The sequence below is a fragment of the Charadrius vociferus genome, unplaced genomic scaffold (assembly GCF_000708025.1).
Source record: "Charadrius vociferus isolate BGI_N301 unplaced genomic scaffold, ASM70802v2 scaffold16, whole genome shotgun sequence".
NCBI lineage: Eukaryota > Metazoa > Chordata > Aves > Charadriiformes > Charadriidae > Charadrius > Charadrius vociferus.
Window position 1 is genome coordinate 3085785 of NW_009649167.1, and position 16680 is coordinate 3102464.

At 39.3% G+C, this 16680-nt stretch overlaps 1 protein-coding gene across 1 annotated transcript in view; it reads right to left on the minus strand.

The window, feature by feature from the left end:
* Window positions 1–309: 309 nt before the first annotated feature.
* TRPC4 (transient receptor potential cation channel, subfamily C, member 4) overlaps window positions 310–16680 on the minus strand; it is a 99478-nt gene continuing 83107 nt past the window's right edge. The window contains exons 6-10 of the mRNA XM_009888415.1: window positions 15179–15374; window positions 13312–13506; window positions 5103–5144; window positions 3206–3295; window positions 310–1202 (exon numbers count right to left, since the gene is read on the minus strand). Of these exons, the coding sequence (XP_009886717.1) occupies window positions 486–1202; window positions 3206–3295; window positions 5103–5144; window positions 13312–13506; window positions 15179–15374 (1240 nt within the window). The 3' untranslated portion in view covers window positions 310–485. The remainder of the gene's footprint in view (window positions 1203–3205; window positions 3296–5102; window positions 5145–13311; window positions 13507–15178; window positions 15375–16680) is intronic.

Genomic DNA, 16680 nt, shown 5'->3' on the forward strand with positions numbered 1-16680 from the left:
TTTAAATAAATTATTCTAATAGCTTGAAATGAATTATGCTGACCGGAGTCACTTATGATTATTATGGTGCTCAGAATCTTTTAAGAATCTACAAAGTTAAATAAAGGCTTACAAGTCTCTTAAGCTACTTTTTATTTGCATAGAAAAATATTTATCATAGGAGTCAACTATCATATGAGAGAAATTGCATTTGTTGTAATTGAAAAAGATAGCTAAAAAGTTTCTGTGGGTTATTGCAACAGTACAAGAATACAAGATGCTTCCATTTATTAAAAAATGTAAAAGAAATCGTGAAAGCTAAAGCAGGCTACAAAACAGAAGGTCCCCGTATTGTCTTTCTCTTGACTACTATGTTACAAGATCATGTGCCACAGTCGAGTACTATAAAGTGTAATTCTGCATTTGCTAATGTAATTCTTAAACATTCCCCCCCCAAAAGCACTATGCAAAATATATATATTTGTGAATGCTTCCTCCTGTAAGCATCACAACCTTGTTATCACATAATCACCCTGATCGATTGTTTCCTGTTTCCCATCACAGTCAATGCTAATGTCCAACTCCTTGTCCAGCTGATCCTGCGGTGTGGCTGGTTCTGAGTTCTGTAACTCCATTTTCTCCATTTCTGAAGCACAAATACTTCCCTCTTCCTGTGAATCAGAAGAGTCGCCATTATTTTGTGACTCAGCTAACATGCATTTTTCGTCAGGACTTTGGATGTTTAATTCACAGTTCATGGGCAGTTCTCCCTCTTCCAGTTCAGCAGTTTTCTCACATTGTTCTTCTGCCTGTTGACGGGAAACTTCCTCAGAAACGGTGTATATTTTATTTGTACTCTGCTCCACAGAGTTTGTTTTCGATCGTCTGTGAAATAACCCAAAATTTTTTATGTCTGTTACAAAATTCACACGCTTTTGTTTCTCCTTAGTGGACTCTGACACCATCATTGCTGAGCCGTTGCTTACGTTATGTGCTTCAGAGGCAATAGTGGCTGATCTTGGGTGAATCATTGTTGTTATGTCAAAAAGGCTGAAGGTCTTCTTCTTTCCTTTCTTGTTTCCTTCACTCTCATAATTTTCTTCATTTTCTGACAGAGAGGCAGTGTCTTTGTTCACCTTTGCAGTCTGCAAATTAGACAGCTTGCTTCCTTTTAACAAACCTAGGACTTCAAAACGAAAGCTGGAAATATCTTGTTTTAACTCCTAAAAATTAGGAAGAAAGATGAAACATCAGAGCATGAAAGCTAATTGACTTTTCCTCTTGTAATTAAAAAAAAGAAAAAAAAAAGGCGAGGGATCAGTAATAAATGTCAATAGCTGGATTATACCTGGCATCTTCAAGGTGCTTTGCAGACTGTCTAATGGATCTTCCAGGTGAGACAGAAGAATGATTAGTAATTTTATCAGAGGAAACTTCAGAGGAAATTTGCCTTAGCCTAGACTACTGATAGAAATAACTGACAGTGGTGAAGGAAGGAGCGCGGGCACCTTGAAGACCTATAACCAATTTGCTAGACAGTATTGTCTCCTCATGATAACAGCATTTTGATCAGCTCTTAACACCATCCCTTACACACACACATGGGGACACATACATGCACAAGGTATGCACACGTGCGCATGCTTCTCTGTGAGCAGGAGTGCAGGTAGGACTTCACACATTTCCACTAAATGTTTGGCAGCTAGCAGCTAGGTCACATCTAATCATCGCAAGCTGCTTTCACCCCGTGCAATCTCTGCCTCTTAAAGGCCTGTCTCAGGAGAAGGCACCTTGCCTCTAGGAGGTCCCTATTTCCCTTCATTTTCTTTAAAGGGAAAATCATAGAATCATAGAATAATTTGGGTTGGAAATGACCTTTAAAATCATTGAGTTCAACCATAAACCTAACACTGCCAAGTCCAACACTAAACTATATCCCTAAACACCACGTCTACCTGTCTTTTAAATATCTCCAGGTATGGTGACTCCACCACTTCCCTGGCCAGCCTGTTTCAATGCTTAACAACCCTTTCAGTGAAGAAATTTTTCCTAATATCTAATCTAAACCTACCCTGGTGCAACTTGAGGCTGTTTCCTCTTGTCCTATCACTTGTTACTAGCGAGAAGAGGTCAACCCCCACCTCTCTACAACCTCCTTTCAGGTAGTTGTAGAGAGTGATAAGGTCTCCCCTCAGCTTCCTTTTCTCCAGGCTAAACAACACTGGTTCCCCCAGCTGTTCCTCATAAGACTTGTGCTCACCAGCTTTGTTGCCCTTCTCTGGACACACTCCAGCATCTTGATGTCTTTCTTGTTATGAGGGGCCCAAAACTGAACACAGTACTCAAGGTGGGGCCTCACCAGTACCAAGTACAGGGGGATGACCACTTCCCTAGTCCTGCTCACCACACTACTCCTGATACAGGCCACGATGCCATTGGCCTTCTTGGCCACCTGGGCACACTGCCGGCTCATATTCAGTCAGCTGTCAACCAATACTCGCGGGTCCTTTTCCACTGGGCAGCTTTCCAGCCACTCCACCCCAAGCCTGTAGTGCTGCATGGGGTTGTTGTGATCCAAGTGCAGGACCCAGCATTTGGCCTTGTTGAACCTCATACCATTGGCCTCAGCCAGGTTCTGGCTGTATATTCTGCACTCGTAAACTGAGGCAGATTAATATAATTTTGAATTTTTGGAGTTTGAGGCACCAATAGTAACAAAAATGTTTGATGCTATATGACAATACATCCATCAGTGTGATGGGATATATATGGCCCTGTTTGTTTCATCTGTGTCTCAGAATTTCAATATTTGACCACTTATTTAAGTTTTCCATCTTTTAAGTTGTATAAAAGGTGTTCTGTATACAAATAAATGCACCACAGCACTCTATAACAGAAAAAAAATATCTATTTCCTAAGGTACTGAAACTATTTGCTTCGTGCTTTAGCAAATATGTTGTTACACACACTTAGTCCCACTTGGTGTCCCCTTACATGGGCACAATTCAAACTAACTAATAAAACTGATTATTGCCCCAGCTAAAGAATGAAGGAGACTTGCTGGAGTCCACATACAATACTATCTGTGTGTGGTCCATCAGGACACAGACACTGCTCTAAAAAGCAAGTTATATGCTGCTGGAATAACTGAGGAGTGTGAGAAGTATGCTTCACAGTCTTATAATATCTTACTAAACCACCTATAAATATATAAATGAACTCATACCTTAAAATTTTCTTCTGTCAGTCCTTCCTCAGTTTTGGCATCTCTTATCATTGCTGCAACATATCTCTTCACCAGATTTTTCATAACTTCCTAAAAATATAAAATATTGCGTTAGCTTTCTTGGTATTAGTTACTAAACCTACACTCACTGGGCCTGCTTGTACTTCTTTGTGCTTTAGGAGCACAACAAAAAATGTACAAACCTTAGGTGTGGTTGAAAATTTGTTCTGCTTTTCAGTGGAAAGTGCTGATATGAATTATCCTGAAAAGGGCTGTATTGGGTTTGACCAAAAGTATGTCTCATGCCAGTAATGTGGAGCCTGACAGTGAGCAGTTGCTGATGTCTCATGAGGAGTTTAAGTCTGGTGCGGTTTTATAATATTATTTCCAGCTATACTCTCCCAAGCCTCCTGTGATGTGAGATTCAGAGACTTTCTGAATCAGAAATGATAGCTCTAGATTTAATGGGCTATGACAGGTTTTCCTATGTGTTTTGAACTCATGTAAATTTTCGGCATCCATGAATCCGCTGCCAATGAATTCCACAGCACACCTGGAATAAGGTTCCATTTGGGTTTTTATTTTTAACCCGCTCTCTGATAGTTTCCATTATTGCCTTCTACTAGGAATCCTAAAATTATTTAGGTTGGAAGAGATACCTGGAGGCTGCCTAATTCAGCTCAGGGCCATGTCCAGTCAAGTGCTGAATATCTCCAAGGGTGAAGATGCTGTGGCCTCCCTGAGCAACTTTTTCCAATTCTTTACTGCCCTCACTGCGGTGATGATTTTCCTTACGGAATTTCCCTTGCTGCAACTTGTCTCCTTTGACTCCTGTTCTTTTGCTGTCCACCTCCAAGAAAAATCTGTCTCCTTCTACTTTCCAACCACCCACTATGTTATTGAAGACAAGCAATTAGATCCCCCTTAACTTACTCCAGGCTGAAATTTGAGCTTCTCCTTTTATGTCAGCCCTCTAACCATCTTGGTGGCCCTTTGCTGGATTCCTTCCAGTTTGTTAACATCTCTCTTGCAGTGGGGGGCCCAAAACAGGACACACTGCTCCAGATGCAGTCTTACAAGTGTGGGCTGGAGGAGAATAATCACTTGTCTCAAAGTGCTGCCTACAGCCTTACTAATGCAGCCTAGTACGTGTCTGGTATTCAGTTTGCGGATAGATGGTAAACAGCTGCTCTGTGTTCACCTTCCCCATGATTTTATAGATCCCTGTTGTACTTCCCACAGCTGTCTCTTCTTCACTTTGGAAAAGTCCTAGTTTACCTAGTCATTTTCCATATGGAATTTATTAATTACCAAACCTACAAGTGTATAACCTACATCTTGTTTAATGTACAGCCCTTTTAATGCAACAGAATTTGAAAATAAATCTGAAAATTATTCCTTTTGCTACCATAATCTCAAAAAATCAGATGCTGAAGCACGGTGGACGAAGAAGAAGAACAACCTACAGGGGCTCTAGGCAGAGGGGTTATTGAGGGACAGGAAGTTGTCTATGGGGGACCAGAGCTGAAGAGGAGAACAGGTTCTTATGGAGCATGTCAGTGAGCTGCACATATGATCCTGATAAATCCCAGCACAGAAGTGGGACTCTGTGTTTGCTTTTTTAAAGGCAATCCATGTTACAGTGGGCAAAATACTGGTTAGCATATAATTGCTCTCGGAAATATCCTTTTGCACCCCAAAAGTAGACAACCCTACTTCTCAAATGCTATTCTTTGAACAGCAAAAATAGTATGCTCATTTGCTGAGGATGAAATAAGTATAAATTTTGTGGATTTTTTTTTCTACTTTCTCATGAAATTCTTCATTTTTTTTACTTAGGAAGACCTTTTGGAGGCATAGAAAAATAATTGCCAAAAAACTAAACATGCACCTGTACCTGGTATTGATGATGTCTTCTCAGATTGTCAGCTGCACGTCTCTGAAAAAAAGAAAAGAAAAGAACAAAAAAACATGAATCCCTGCCTGGTAGTAAAATACTTACAGCATAGAAAAACAGCAGGTCTGTGCAATATGTGGTATCTAGCAAGCTGAGAGAGATGGTTCGTTGTCTGTTGAAAAACGGCAGTGTTGGAGCAAAGCCTGTGATTAGCTTTACAGAAGGGACAATGTTGTTATTTGGAAGGCAAAGTGGATTTTCTGTATTTTCATCAATGCGTTGCTATTCCAGCATTGGCATGGATGCGGCGGGGCAGCCAGGTCTCTGTTTGCAGAGCCCTGAAGTCACAGATCTGAGGTAGAAAGGGAACAATGCGATCATGTCACTCGCACAGACTGATGCATATTTTACTGAATTGAGATAAGCTTGATGTAAGCATGGTGTTCTCAAGACACTTGCTATGGGTCCTAATGTCTCATTTAAGATAGAGCTAACCAAAACCTGCACTACAAAACCATATTAAAGAGAAAATTTCCTGCTTAGTTCCCTGTTAAAAACACTTGGTCACAGAGAGTCATATGGAAGAAAGAAACTCATCTTGCTATGCAAAATTTGGTGTTGATAAGGAAGGAGAGTAAGAGTGATAGTAACTCTGAAGAGGAACAGCAAAGAGCAGTGTGGTAGGATGAAAGCATCGTACGGGCTTCAAGCGAGTGTTGCATTAGATTATACTGTCATATCTAAGGGCTGTCCAGACAAAGATGGGGAAAAAAAGGCCTAAATTACTTAGTCCTTCAATTACTGTTGTCCTCATTAGCATACTAAGTCACATCTTCTTATTCTCTACCTTAATTACCACTGAGTGGTGAAAGACAGACTTACAGTATTAACTTGGGTTCATATACTTCCTGCTGGTGAGAAAAGAAGGTGTCTGACCACTGATTGTACTTTTACAAAACTGAACACTTACAGCATTGTAATGTGGGATAAAAGGACATCCAAGGGACTTGTTAAAATTGATCTCAGTTGCATAATGAGGCAGGCACAGTAAGGTATTTTGACATCTTCTTCTACTTGAATCTGATTGGCAATTTATGATTCCCAATTTCTCTCTATTCATAATCAGTTTACACTTTAGGGTTGATTTCTTGTTCGTAAATAATTTGAGGCATGCAGTAGCTGTGTGGTTGGGCTTGGCAAAAAAATATGAGAAAGGGGAAAATCATTATGTCCTAATCACCCTGAACAGCCCCTGTGGAATAGGGCTTACACATAAGCATCTTGTCGTCGGTATTTTTCCAGAGCATGTTTCTGTATCTATGCCTCATCCAAAGATAGAAATTCCTTGTGTTTACGGGTGGAGGGATGGGCGAGTCTGCCCACCGCCGGGGCCGGAGGGGGCAAGGCAGCCGTGGGAAGGCTGATACCCTCCCACCACTCGCTTTTAGCTGGCTTTTAGAAAAAAACCTCTGTATTTGCAAAGTTGACCACACGATGGAGATGTTTCATCCCTGCTGAGAGAGCAGCACGGGAGACCGTGGCTAAGAGAGCTCTCAACAACAGATCTGACTCACAGGTAAAGGGAAAAACACTTTAAGGTGTAATTGAAGCACACTTCAGTTCAGGTAAAGCTAATAAATCCTATAAATAAAACAAATGCTGATTCTTGTCTCGCAGAATACTTTCTGCAGTCACTGTCTGATCTGCTTTATTTTACAGCGAAATGTGAAATAAATGCATAGGTTTAATTCCGTACCCATAACAAGAAATAGCTAAATCAGGTTTATCCTTTTTTTTTTTTTTTTTTTGCAAATGATTCTGAAACTCCCAGAAACAGAGGCAGTGGCTTTTCCACTCAATGAAAGGTCAACAAGTGTAATTTGGAATGACTATGTAAACAAATTTATTTTTGTAATAGCCTGTCCAGAACAGTTCGACTGTACTTAATTGTTTTCAATCCATACCACTGAGAAGCTCAAAAAGAATGCATTTAGTTGTGTGTTTTCATACACCGACAGATACATACTGCACGGGGAATTATGCATACACATAACCTGTCGAAGTTATTAACCCCATCAGTTCTCTATCTCCTGTTTAAATGTTCAGATTCAGTCTCCAGTTCTTAATTACCTTTTCATTCCTTCTGAAATCAGGATGAATCTTTGCTTAAATATAACTGAAAATCAATCTATTCGCTATAAATAAAATTACATTAACACTCATATTGTCCTTAGTTCTCAGCCAGCCTGTTTTTCTCTTCCTGGTAATAGTCTAATTTGTGGTTGTTCAAAACTTGTTTCCAGTAACCTCTGTGCTATGTGAATGAAGTGTTGAAAACTATGGCTAGCAAAGGGATAAAAGTTGAATCTGACTACAAATAGCAACAGGGGAAGAAAGTCTTCTGATGACAATGTCATATGAGACCATGAAATTGAAGGAGATGATACTTTTATTACTTTCCAAAGGGGGCACTAATATCCTTTAGGAAGCTTTAATGGTAGTTCTACTAGTAGTGATAATTATTTTGGTTTTCCTGCTTATGCCATTCCTAGTAATTTGCATTGTTTGAAAGAAAAATCTCTTTAGCAGTCAAAAATTTGATAATGTTAAATTACTTATTTTGAAGTGTTTTATCAAAATTAGATCTTTTATAAAGTAGGAATTCAAATTTAATGCCTGCATTTGACTGTTTGGTGATACAGGTCCAAAAAATGTAAAGATCATCTCAAGTTATGGGATATATTCCCAACCTTGAATAGAAGCATCCCATAAAAAGGGTAAGAACTTATCTGTATTGACAAAGAGGTTTCCCCATGAGATGGTCCTTGGCTATACAACAAACACTCCAGACTTTTTTCCATTCCAGGTGGAAGGTATTACTTCTTTGCTCAACTTTCAATAACACACATTACAGAGAAAGTACAAACTATTTACACTGACTTAGGAGTTCCATCACTTTCCACTTTGAGAACAAAGAATAGGAGAAGGGGAAAGCAGATTTCTCTGACAAATTATAATAATTATCATGTAGGTTGCTTAGAAAAATGGCACAAAAATCTGGATAGCTAGAAAATCTGATGTTTATCTAAACATTAAATGCACAAAAAAAAAAAAAAAAAAGATACTGATGATATCCCTGACAATCCTTTCACTTTTCTCCTCTGAAATACTTAAAATTATAGGGAAAACACTTTTTGGTGACTTATCAGACATAAAGTGGCGTGTAATTTGAGGAAAATAGTACAATTTCTTCCAGTGGGATTGGGATTTCTTTTCTTTTCATCTCTTCTTTTTTGAAATAACAATGGATTTCAGACGGTCAACAGGAGTAGCCTTGAGACACACAAAGGCCTTGGGCAGTCAGGAAAATTTCAGCTTAATCAATAGAATTACATTACTAATCCGGCTTCTGCAAAGGTGAGCTGACAAAGTTAACAGAAGTGCTATATATATATGTATATATATATAAAGAGCAGCACACATTGTTATTTCAGAGTTTTAAGTGTAGGAGATACTTTGTGATAATAGCTAAAGAGAATGCTGCATACCTGGGATATGTCAAAATGACAGAAAATAAAAATGTGCTGAAATCTGAAAGGTAGAAGATGTCTGTCTGATTAATAGCAGAGCTGAAGTACTAGTAAATCACATGTAAGCATCCCGGCCTTCCTTCAGCTGTAGCTGTGGCTAGAGAATCTGCCATCAGCATGGCTGGGCAGCATGTTGCTTTGGAGAAAAAACCCGTCCCTTGAAAAAGCTCCCCTTGACACCACCACTTGCTGCTTCAGCTGTTCCAGTACAACAAAGGATGGCAGAACCACAGAACTGACATCCGATGAGAAGCTAATTAATCATCTCTCTTCAGAGGCACCTCACTTCCCTGCAGACCCTGTTCTTTCCCATGGTAGCTTTCTTGTAAGTAGCACTGTAGATGGTCCTCCCAAGCAACCCTGACATACTTATTTTTACTGACATTTTTCTTCTTCATATGAGCCAGATAAATCCTTTCTGCTCTAAACTATCCTGACACTGAACCCTTTCTTTATGAGTTCTGCCTGTAAATAATGAACTTTCAAGTGTACACATGTGTATATATACTTTTTTACAGTGGATTGCTGGTGACATGTTTAATTCATTCCTAGCTCATGATCCCTGTTTTTTCAGCACTAAGGTTTCTTCTGCAGATATCATGCATGAAAAATGCTGGCTTTAACAAGCCAGCTCCATTCTGTCTATCATCTGTTTTGTATCCTCTAACACTGACTCAGCCTTTGGATGCACACTAGTGCCTTTTCTACTGGAAAACACCATAGTACGTCACCACTGATTAGAGCTTCCTAATAGGAAAGTTAGCATTTAGAGGTTTCAGAACAAAATGTTTTGAAATCTAGGTTCTGCCTCACAGACAACATGACATCCATACGTCCACATAGCCAATGTAAGAAAATGAGCCTGAATGTGAGCCTATAGTGTTTTTCCCCCAGTACAGTTCATAGGGAAGGAATCAGAGTTCATAATGAAAAGCAGTAGGTCCCAACAAAGCTTATCTTGTAGCTCTGAGGCCAGAGTTATTACAGGGGAGATTCCAGTGAGCTGTCATCTGAGATCCCTGAACAAAAAAAAGCAGAGAAAACTCTTCATTTCCCTTTGGTTGAAATGCCATAGAGGTTCTAAATATAATTTGTGATGCCGTTTCTTGGGACAACTGAAGAAGTTCTGGGAACCCAAGGCTGAACTGTGGGTGATGGGAATGAGTTTTTCAAAACCAGAAAGCAGCACATCCCCCTGGGACAAAGTGTGAGATCACCATGGTGTGCCCATTCCTTCTCCAATGACTTAACTGCTTGGAGAAAAGCATCTGTTTAACAGCATCTGGTTTACATCTACCCAAACTGTGTGTAGACCTGGCTGCTGGAGTGAATAGTGGCTCTCACACTCTGATGGATGTGGACAGATTTTCCTAATGTGGAAATCAGAGCGTAGAGTGCATACCCACATCTTATCCCATTTTGGAGCTTGGGTGCATAACTGGGCCTAGAAATTGCAAATTGTTCCAAACTCAGATAGCCCTAATGGAGTTTCTGTTACAGCTGAGGAGCTAGCTGAAGAACTTTGTAGTTTTATGAGATACCCAGATGTGTAGACTCCATCTGCCTGGTCAGGCACTCACTTTTTCCAGGCAGCTGGAAGTCTTGTTGCCATGATGGCTCTGCTGGTGAGCCCTCTGCTCCGAAGGGGTTTCAGCTATACTGGCATCTAAGTACCTATTCTGTAGTGGAAACTAGTGATGGATATGTCCCTATTGTCTCACAGACTTTGGGTTTTCCACTTTCTCTCATCAGACATTTTTTTTTAAATTTACTTTACAGAAGCTAACCAAAATGTCCTATATCTCTCCCTTGCCTATGTTCTCCACTCCCAAACAATTCAGTAATTAGTGGTTCACATTCAAATCATAAAGAAGCCAGGTTCAGCTCCTTCTCTTCTGTTCTCCCAAGAGAGCACCTTTTCCCCCAAGGTCTTAATGATTTTGAGATGGAAATCTCTCCTGTCAGAACTGTTCTGCTTGGGGTAAATAATTAAATATCCACTGGAGAATAGAAGTGAACCTGGGTCTCCCTTAGCCCAAACCATTTCCTTTACATGGCACCTGCTCCTTCTCTTTCCAAGCAGAAACTCCATCTTGAAGCTGAAAAGTCTTTCCCAACAAAAGCTGCTTTGAAACTGGTATATATTAATGAAAAAGTCTGGGGGTTAAGGATTTTGTATTTTTTTAATTAAAAACAAAAAACAAAAACCAACCAAACAAAAAAACACAAAAAAAACCCCAAACCAGAACAAAACAGAAAATTCTATTTGGAAAAAATCCCAACCAGTTCTGTGTATAGAGTCCCCGCCCCTTGACCCTTTGCTGCACCAGTTTTCCAAAACCCAAGCTGCTAAATACCAAGAAGGTGGTATTTATGTACGTCAGCAGAAGGTAGCTGCAGGAACCGGGGTGTGACCTTTCTGAATGCCCTACCTCACCATGCCATTCAGCACGGGGCTGAAAGCACCCTGTCTCTTTCTTTTTTATTCCACAGAGTCAGGAATGACTTTACTTCCAGAAATCCAGTTTGAGAGGGAAAAAAAGGAAGAAAAATCCCTTATCCTGAATGGAAAGTCTGACAGAGGATATTGTCCCAAAGGTTTTGCTGGTATGGATAAAGGTATTCTGAATACATCTCAGTCAAGCAGGGATACAGTGTTAACCAACCCTAGATCCTCAGCTGCTATACGCTGGCACCACTCCATTAATTTTAATATCATTCTACCAGTTTACACTAGCTAATCATCCCTACCAAATGTTTAACAAATGCCTGCAAGCATTGCCCACTCTCCCACACACACGAGTACATCACTCTTGATTTTCTCTTTCTAACAAAATCTCACAGTTCTTCCTCCTGTTGGTCTCTGCCTTTACTTCTTTCCCTTGCTAGATTACGCAGTGATGTTTTATTCTTGACATTCACCATTCATGCTAGCTAACATCTTTTATTTTTATATTTATCTGAATCACCGTTTGTCTCTCTCCACAGCTTTTCTAATGTTAATTTTAATGGGTTTTTTTGCAGTGCTTTTTCTAGTAGCCTATAACTGGTTTGGTTCAATGTCATCCTCGTGCTTATGAGCTTCCTTTTCTGGCTGTTTCTTTCCTGTCTAAAAGTATGACAGCTAAGCGAAGCATATTTTGTTTTCACAGTGTAGATACTGGCCAACAGGATGAGGATATTCCAATAATCCTGATTAGAGGCTTTCCACAAAGAGGACAAAATCCACCCATCAGCTTAGCAACTGTGCATTTATTTTGTATGTCACTCTTCCTCTTTATCATACATTTGTACACTCCTGTAAACTTGTTCCTCCAAGCATATCTGGCGATTAAACTGAATGCCAAGATTTGACAAGAGAATATGCAGGAAAAGCCTGTCCTTATTACTTACTTCTCAAGAAACTGGGAAGAAATATAAAGAAAAGGTCAATAGAGCAATGGTCCAGCAAAGAATTGTATTGTATACCCTGGCTTCTTTGAAATTAATGGAAGTTTTTCTACCAGGGTCAATAGCATGAGAACTATAACCCTCTCTTCTTCCCCTTTCCCACTCATGACACTCTCGTACTCTCACTTAATGTTTTGCAATCTGAGTTCCTAACAGACTTGAAAACATTTGTATTCACCAAATCCCTATGGTATAGGGAAAGTGCCATTATCCACATTTTACCCACTATGGTTTTCTTTATGCTGGAGTTGGCTAAATGGAATCTAGTTACTGAGCTACTGACTTGCTCGCTATAGCAAATGCAGCAAACATAACTAGAGAGACTTAGTTGTTGGTGGGTTAGGTTGTTGCCTGGTTATTTCCTCTGACAATATAGACAAACTATGCCACTGACAGGTGTCTCGACTGGATAAAGCTAGGAGGGACATATTCAAATCTGCTTTACCCACCGCAGCTACCAGAGAAAGTCTGTCTGTGGCTGAGATATTCCACAGGCATCTACTGAATCCAAGTGCAGGACTACTCTTGCTCCCCTTGCGTGTCTTTTCCCCTCTTTTTTTTTCTAGAATTTCACTGCTAATCAGCAATATTAGAATAGGGTACCAATGTGATTCTGAAATAACTTAACCTGTAAATTCAAGTAAGCAATTCCAAGTAAATGCTCTTAACTTTCAAAATGTTTTCTTTAGTGGGAAGAGCTTTTGGTCAGAATGCTTTTATGGTAATCCCATTTCATTACATGTAGAGAGACACAGAGACAGAGAGACAGAGAATATCCCATGACGAATACCACAGAAGTCTGTGGTTCATGATATGTCAATGATATGTGAACTGTGACACTTGAGCTAGAGACCATCACTCACACCTCTGGGACTGGTAGACAAGTATGCACATTTGATCTCTCATATTTGTATTGCTTCTAATCTTTCTTGCATTATATGTAGATAAGGCACAGTTATGGTTCATATTGTCATTGCATAGGAATATGAAGATTCTTTCTCTTCAATCAAATACATCGACATGAATGTAAAAAAACCCCATCCTCTGCTAGAATTATTCTCTAACTCATATGTACATTATTTAACAGTTCAGATGCTCTGTAAAGCTGAGTAAGACTAATCTATATAGCAAAGAGGAGGACTACAGACAGAGTAAAACACAGGACTTACGCCTATTGTTCCAAAGCTTTCAGGCTTTCTTCTAATTTTTTTCTTGCAAAGGTGTCTCCATAACCATTTGATCAGATACCACAGAGACTTTGGGCTTGGTATGACATTAAAAGGAGTGGGCAGAGTTCCTCCTTCTTCAAAGTAACTCATCCAGAGTTTTGTTCGAGCAAACTTCCACTCAATGTCCGCATGATCCTACACACAAGAAACACAACGTCAGCACAGATGTGGCTGTAATTAAGGAGGTGAAACAAACGTCTACAAAAATCTGAAAAGCTAAAACTAGAACAACCATGAAATACTAATGAATTTTCTTGTTAAAATACTGGCATCTCTTTTCACAGAATGTCTTTAACACAATGCAAAGCTAAGCCGCTTTACTTCAGTAAAAAGATGTTAGATATGTATAGTATATATCCACTTTCAACTTCTCTTTCCTTGCTACAGGCTTTTAAATAATTAAGTCTCTCAAACAACAAAGGATAATTACAAGCAAAAAACTGCTACATTTCTGGAAGAGATGTTTTGTTACAATAGCAGCTCATCATCATTCCACATAGATCACTCCAATTACTCTGCTGTGTAGCAGCTTCAACAAGTCTGTAGGTCTCATGCACTCTCTTAGTAATTGCCAGCCCCAGAAATTCACAAAGAAGTTATCCAACAAACCATGAGGCTACTTAAAACTGTTGAGTATCATTTTTTTCCTCCTACTTTAGAGTTATATATTTGGAATAGGTTGAGGGTTTTTTAATTAATTTTTATTTGAAATTTTATTTCTTTTGGATTCTATGTATTATTGTATAATTTTGAAAAGTTCAAAAAAAATCAAAGCCAAAGTCCATGGAAAGATTGCTAAATTCCAGCAGCTGAACAGTAAGTTTAAATCACTAATATTAGGTTTGGACAACAAACATACTAACCAAAAACTTAAAATACAGGTCTAGCCCTCACCATTAATATTTAGCAAGATATGCACTAATCAAAACAGTAATTTAGAAGTTGTAGTAGGAAAAGTATTCTACCTGCATCTGAGTTTTGATGAGTGCTAGTATGTTGTGACATTGTGTACCAGACTTTGCTAACTAGTGTTATAAAAACACATGTAGTCAGTATTTCTTTCGTGGAAAAACTTCTAATTTCCAGATTAGAAAAAAGGCACATTTTAAAATCTTAAGACTGTGAGGCTTTATTTTATTTGTTTGCTTTCTGCAAGATCATATTTGAATTCTCATTTGATGAATCAGTGTTTATTTTCATTAGTCTTCTTAATAGACAGCTGAGAAATAAAAATAAGCCAATGGTTCTGATAAGGATAGAGACAGTTTTCATTAAAGGAAAAAACAGGACACCGCTGAATGAGAAGTCATGACCTTTTCTTTGAGTTGCTAATGGGTCCAAAATTGTCCATGAAACATGAGCATCCGATTTCTATTAACTGCATGTTCACACTATATAAAAATCCAAAAATAACAGCCTTTTAAAGGTTAATAAATATAATGTATTAAACATAAAGCAGAGACACAGCAATCTTTGTCAGAGTCTCTTTCTCGGTAAAGGTCCTGCACAGTGCAGCTTGGGCAGGGCTGTAGCCCATGTCACTTGCCAGCAGCCTCAGGACACCCTTCTTAAGCCACGAGCTGGCTTCTGCAGCAGGGCCACCTCTTTCCCATTCAGGGTTATCTTCCCGATGCAGATGGGGTCTGGTTTCTCTGTCCTTCCAGAACAGTGCCAAAGAAATAGAATAAATCAGAGAATTTGTCCCAACATCCTATCTGTAAAAAAAGATTTACTGCCAGAAAAATGGTATGCAGGAACAGAGAGAAGGTATATATTAGAAATGATCTAAGGATAAGGAACAACTTACAGCAATAAGTTGGTAAGAATTATTCATCATGGCTATTAGCATGTTGAGTAGAACAACCAGAGAGATTACATTATAGGTACCAAACATGGTGGCCCCGACAAATTCAGTAAATTCATGCCTTGCTTTCACATTGGTCACATAGAGATTGATGAGTCCAAATATAGACCAGAATAATGACTGCAGTGTTTCAAATAATCTGAAAAACAAAACCCGAAAGGAATAGCTGGATAACAACAATATATGTACTTTTCAGATTGTTCTTTTTTTCCCCCCAAAACACAGAAGTCCTTGACTTGATTGAGATGAATGATAATTATCACAATATAGGCAACATATATGGAGTATCTTTCTAGGGAAACAATGGCTTAACATTTCCAATCTGAGCCTCTAGATATACAGTAGTGAATCTATAAATAAGCCTGTGAGTAAATGGCTGATTTTGTTCAAGCTTCTGAGGGATAAATATAGTTTTAGAGATCTTATTTTGGACACCTGCCTTGAAGTATTTTGACCCTTTGCCTTGACTGTAGAGGCATCCAAAAGTAAGGCAACAAAGATCCAAAAGTAACTCAATGATTGTGTTTCACCAAGATGTTAAAACAACTATGGTATCCTTATACCTACTTGGTGCTGCCAGTTTATGCAATTTCTAGTTTGTGTTGAGAGTCATTGAGATAAAAGGAGCTGTATAATTAGAAGGACATTATTATCATTACCATATGTTTTGTTTTGCAAAAAAGACAAAAATGCCACTCTCAAATGAAACTTGTACTTTTATAACTAAATTACATGATATTGCCTTAGAGAAGTTCAGGACAACAGCTAGGAAGCTATATAACAGTAACCAACTTTAAAAAAAATCCTCAGTGACCAGCTACCTTGACATAATTTCACTTTTGTTCATCTACAATGTTCATCACAATGTTCAGCTACACTATAGTGTCGTAAGTGTGGGCCCTGGTTATCCCAGTTGCTCCTGAAAAGTTTAGAGCAAAATTTCCTGCTTGTCTGGCCCCATATCTAAGATGAATTGGAGTGAGTTTTCCCCATGGCCTCTCCTGCTCCTTCACCCTGACACCAGAAGCAGGTTAACCAGACATGGGCCACCAGCGCCGGCCCCACTGCACCTGGAGCAGGGAGGCTGCTGAACTGTGAGGGACTTGTACCACCCTGGACGCTGGGACCCTTCAGTCCCTTTCCTGCCATGCGGTACCACCTGTGAAACGTAACTTTGTCATGCAACCCAATACGGTGCTCTCTGACAGAGATACCTGAGGAGGCAGTATGCTTTTACTTATAGAAACTCCACGTTCTGTCTCTTGCTCCTGTAATACAGCATATGTGAGTGGTAAAGTACTGCTCTGGAGTCTCCTGTATGGTTTACACTTGTCTGAGCACGAATTGAATAACCACTATTCTCCTCTGCTCACAGCTGCAGAAAAGGCTCAGAAGGCATCACAGTTTGCCTTGACACCATCTTCTGGCACCAGTACCTGTAGTCC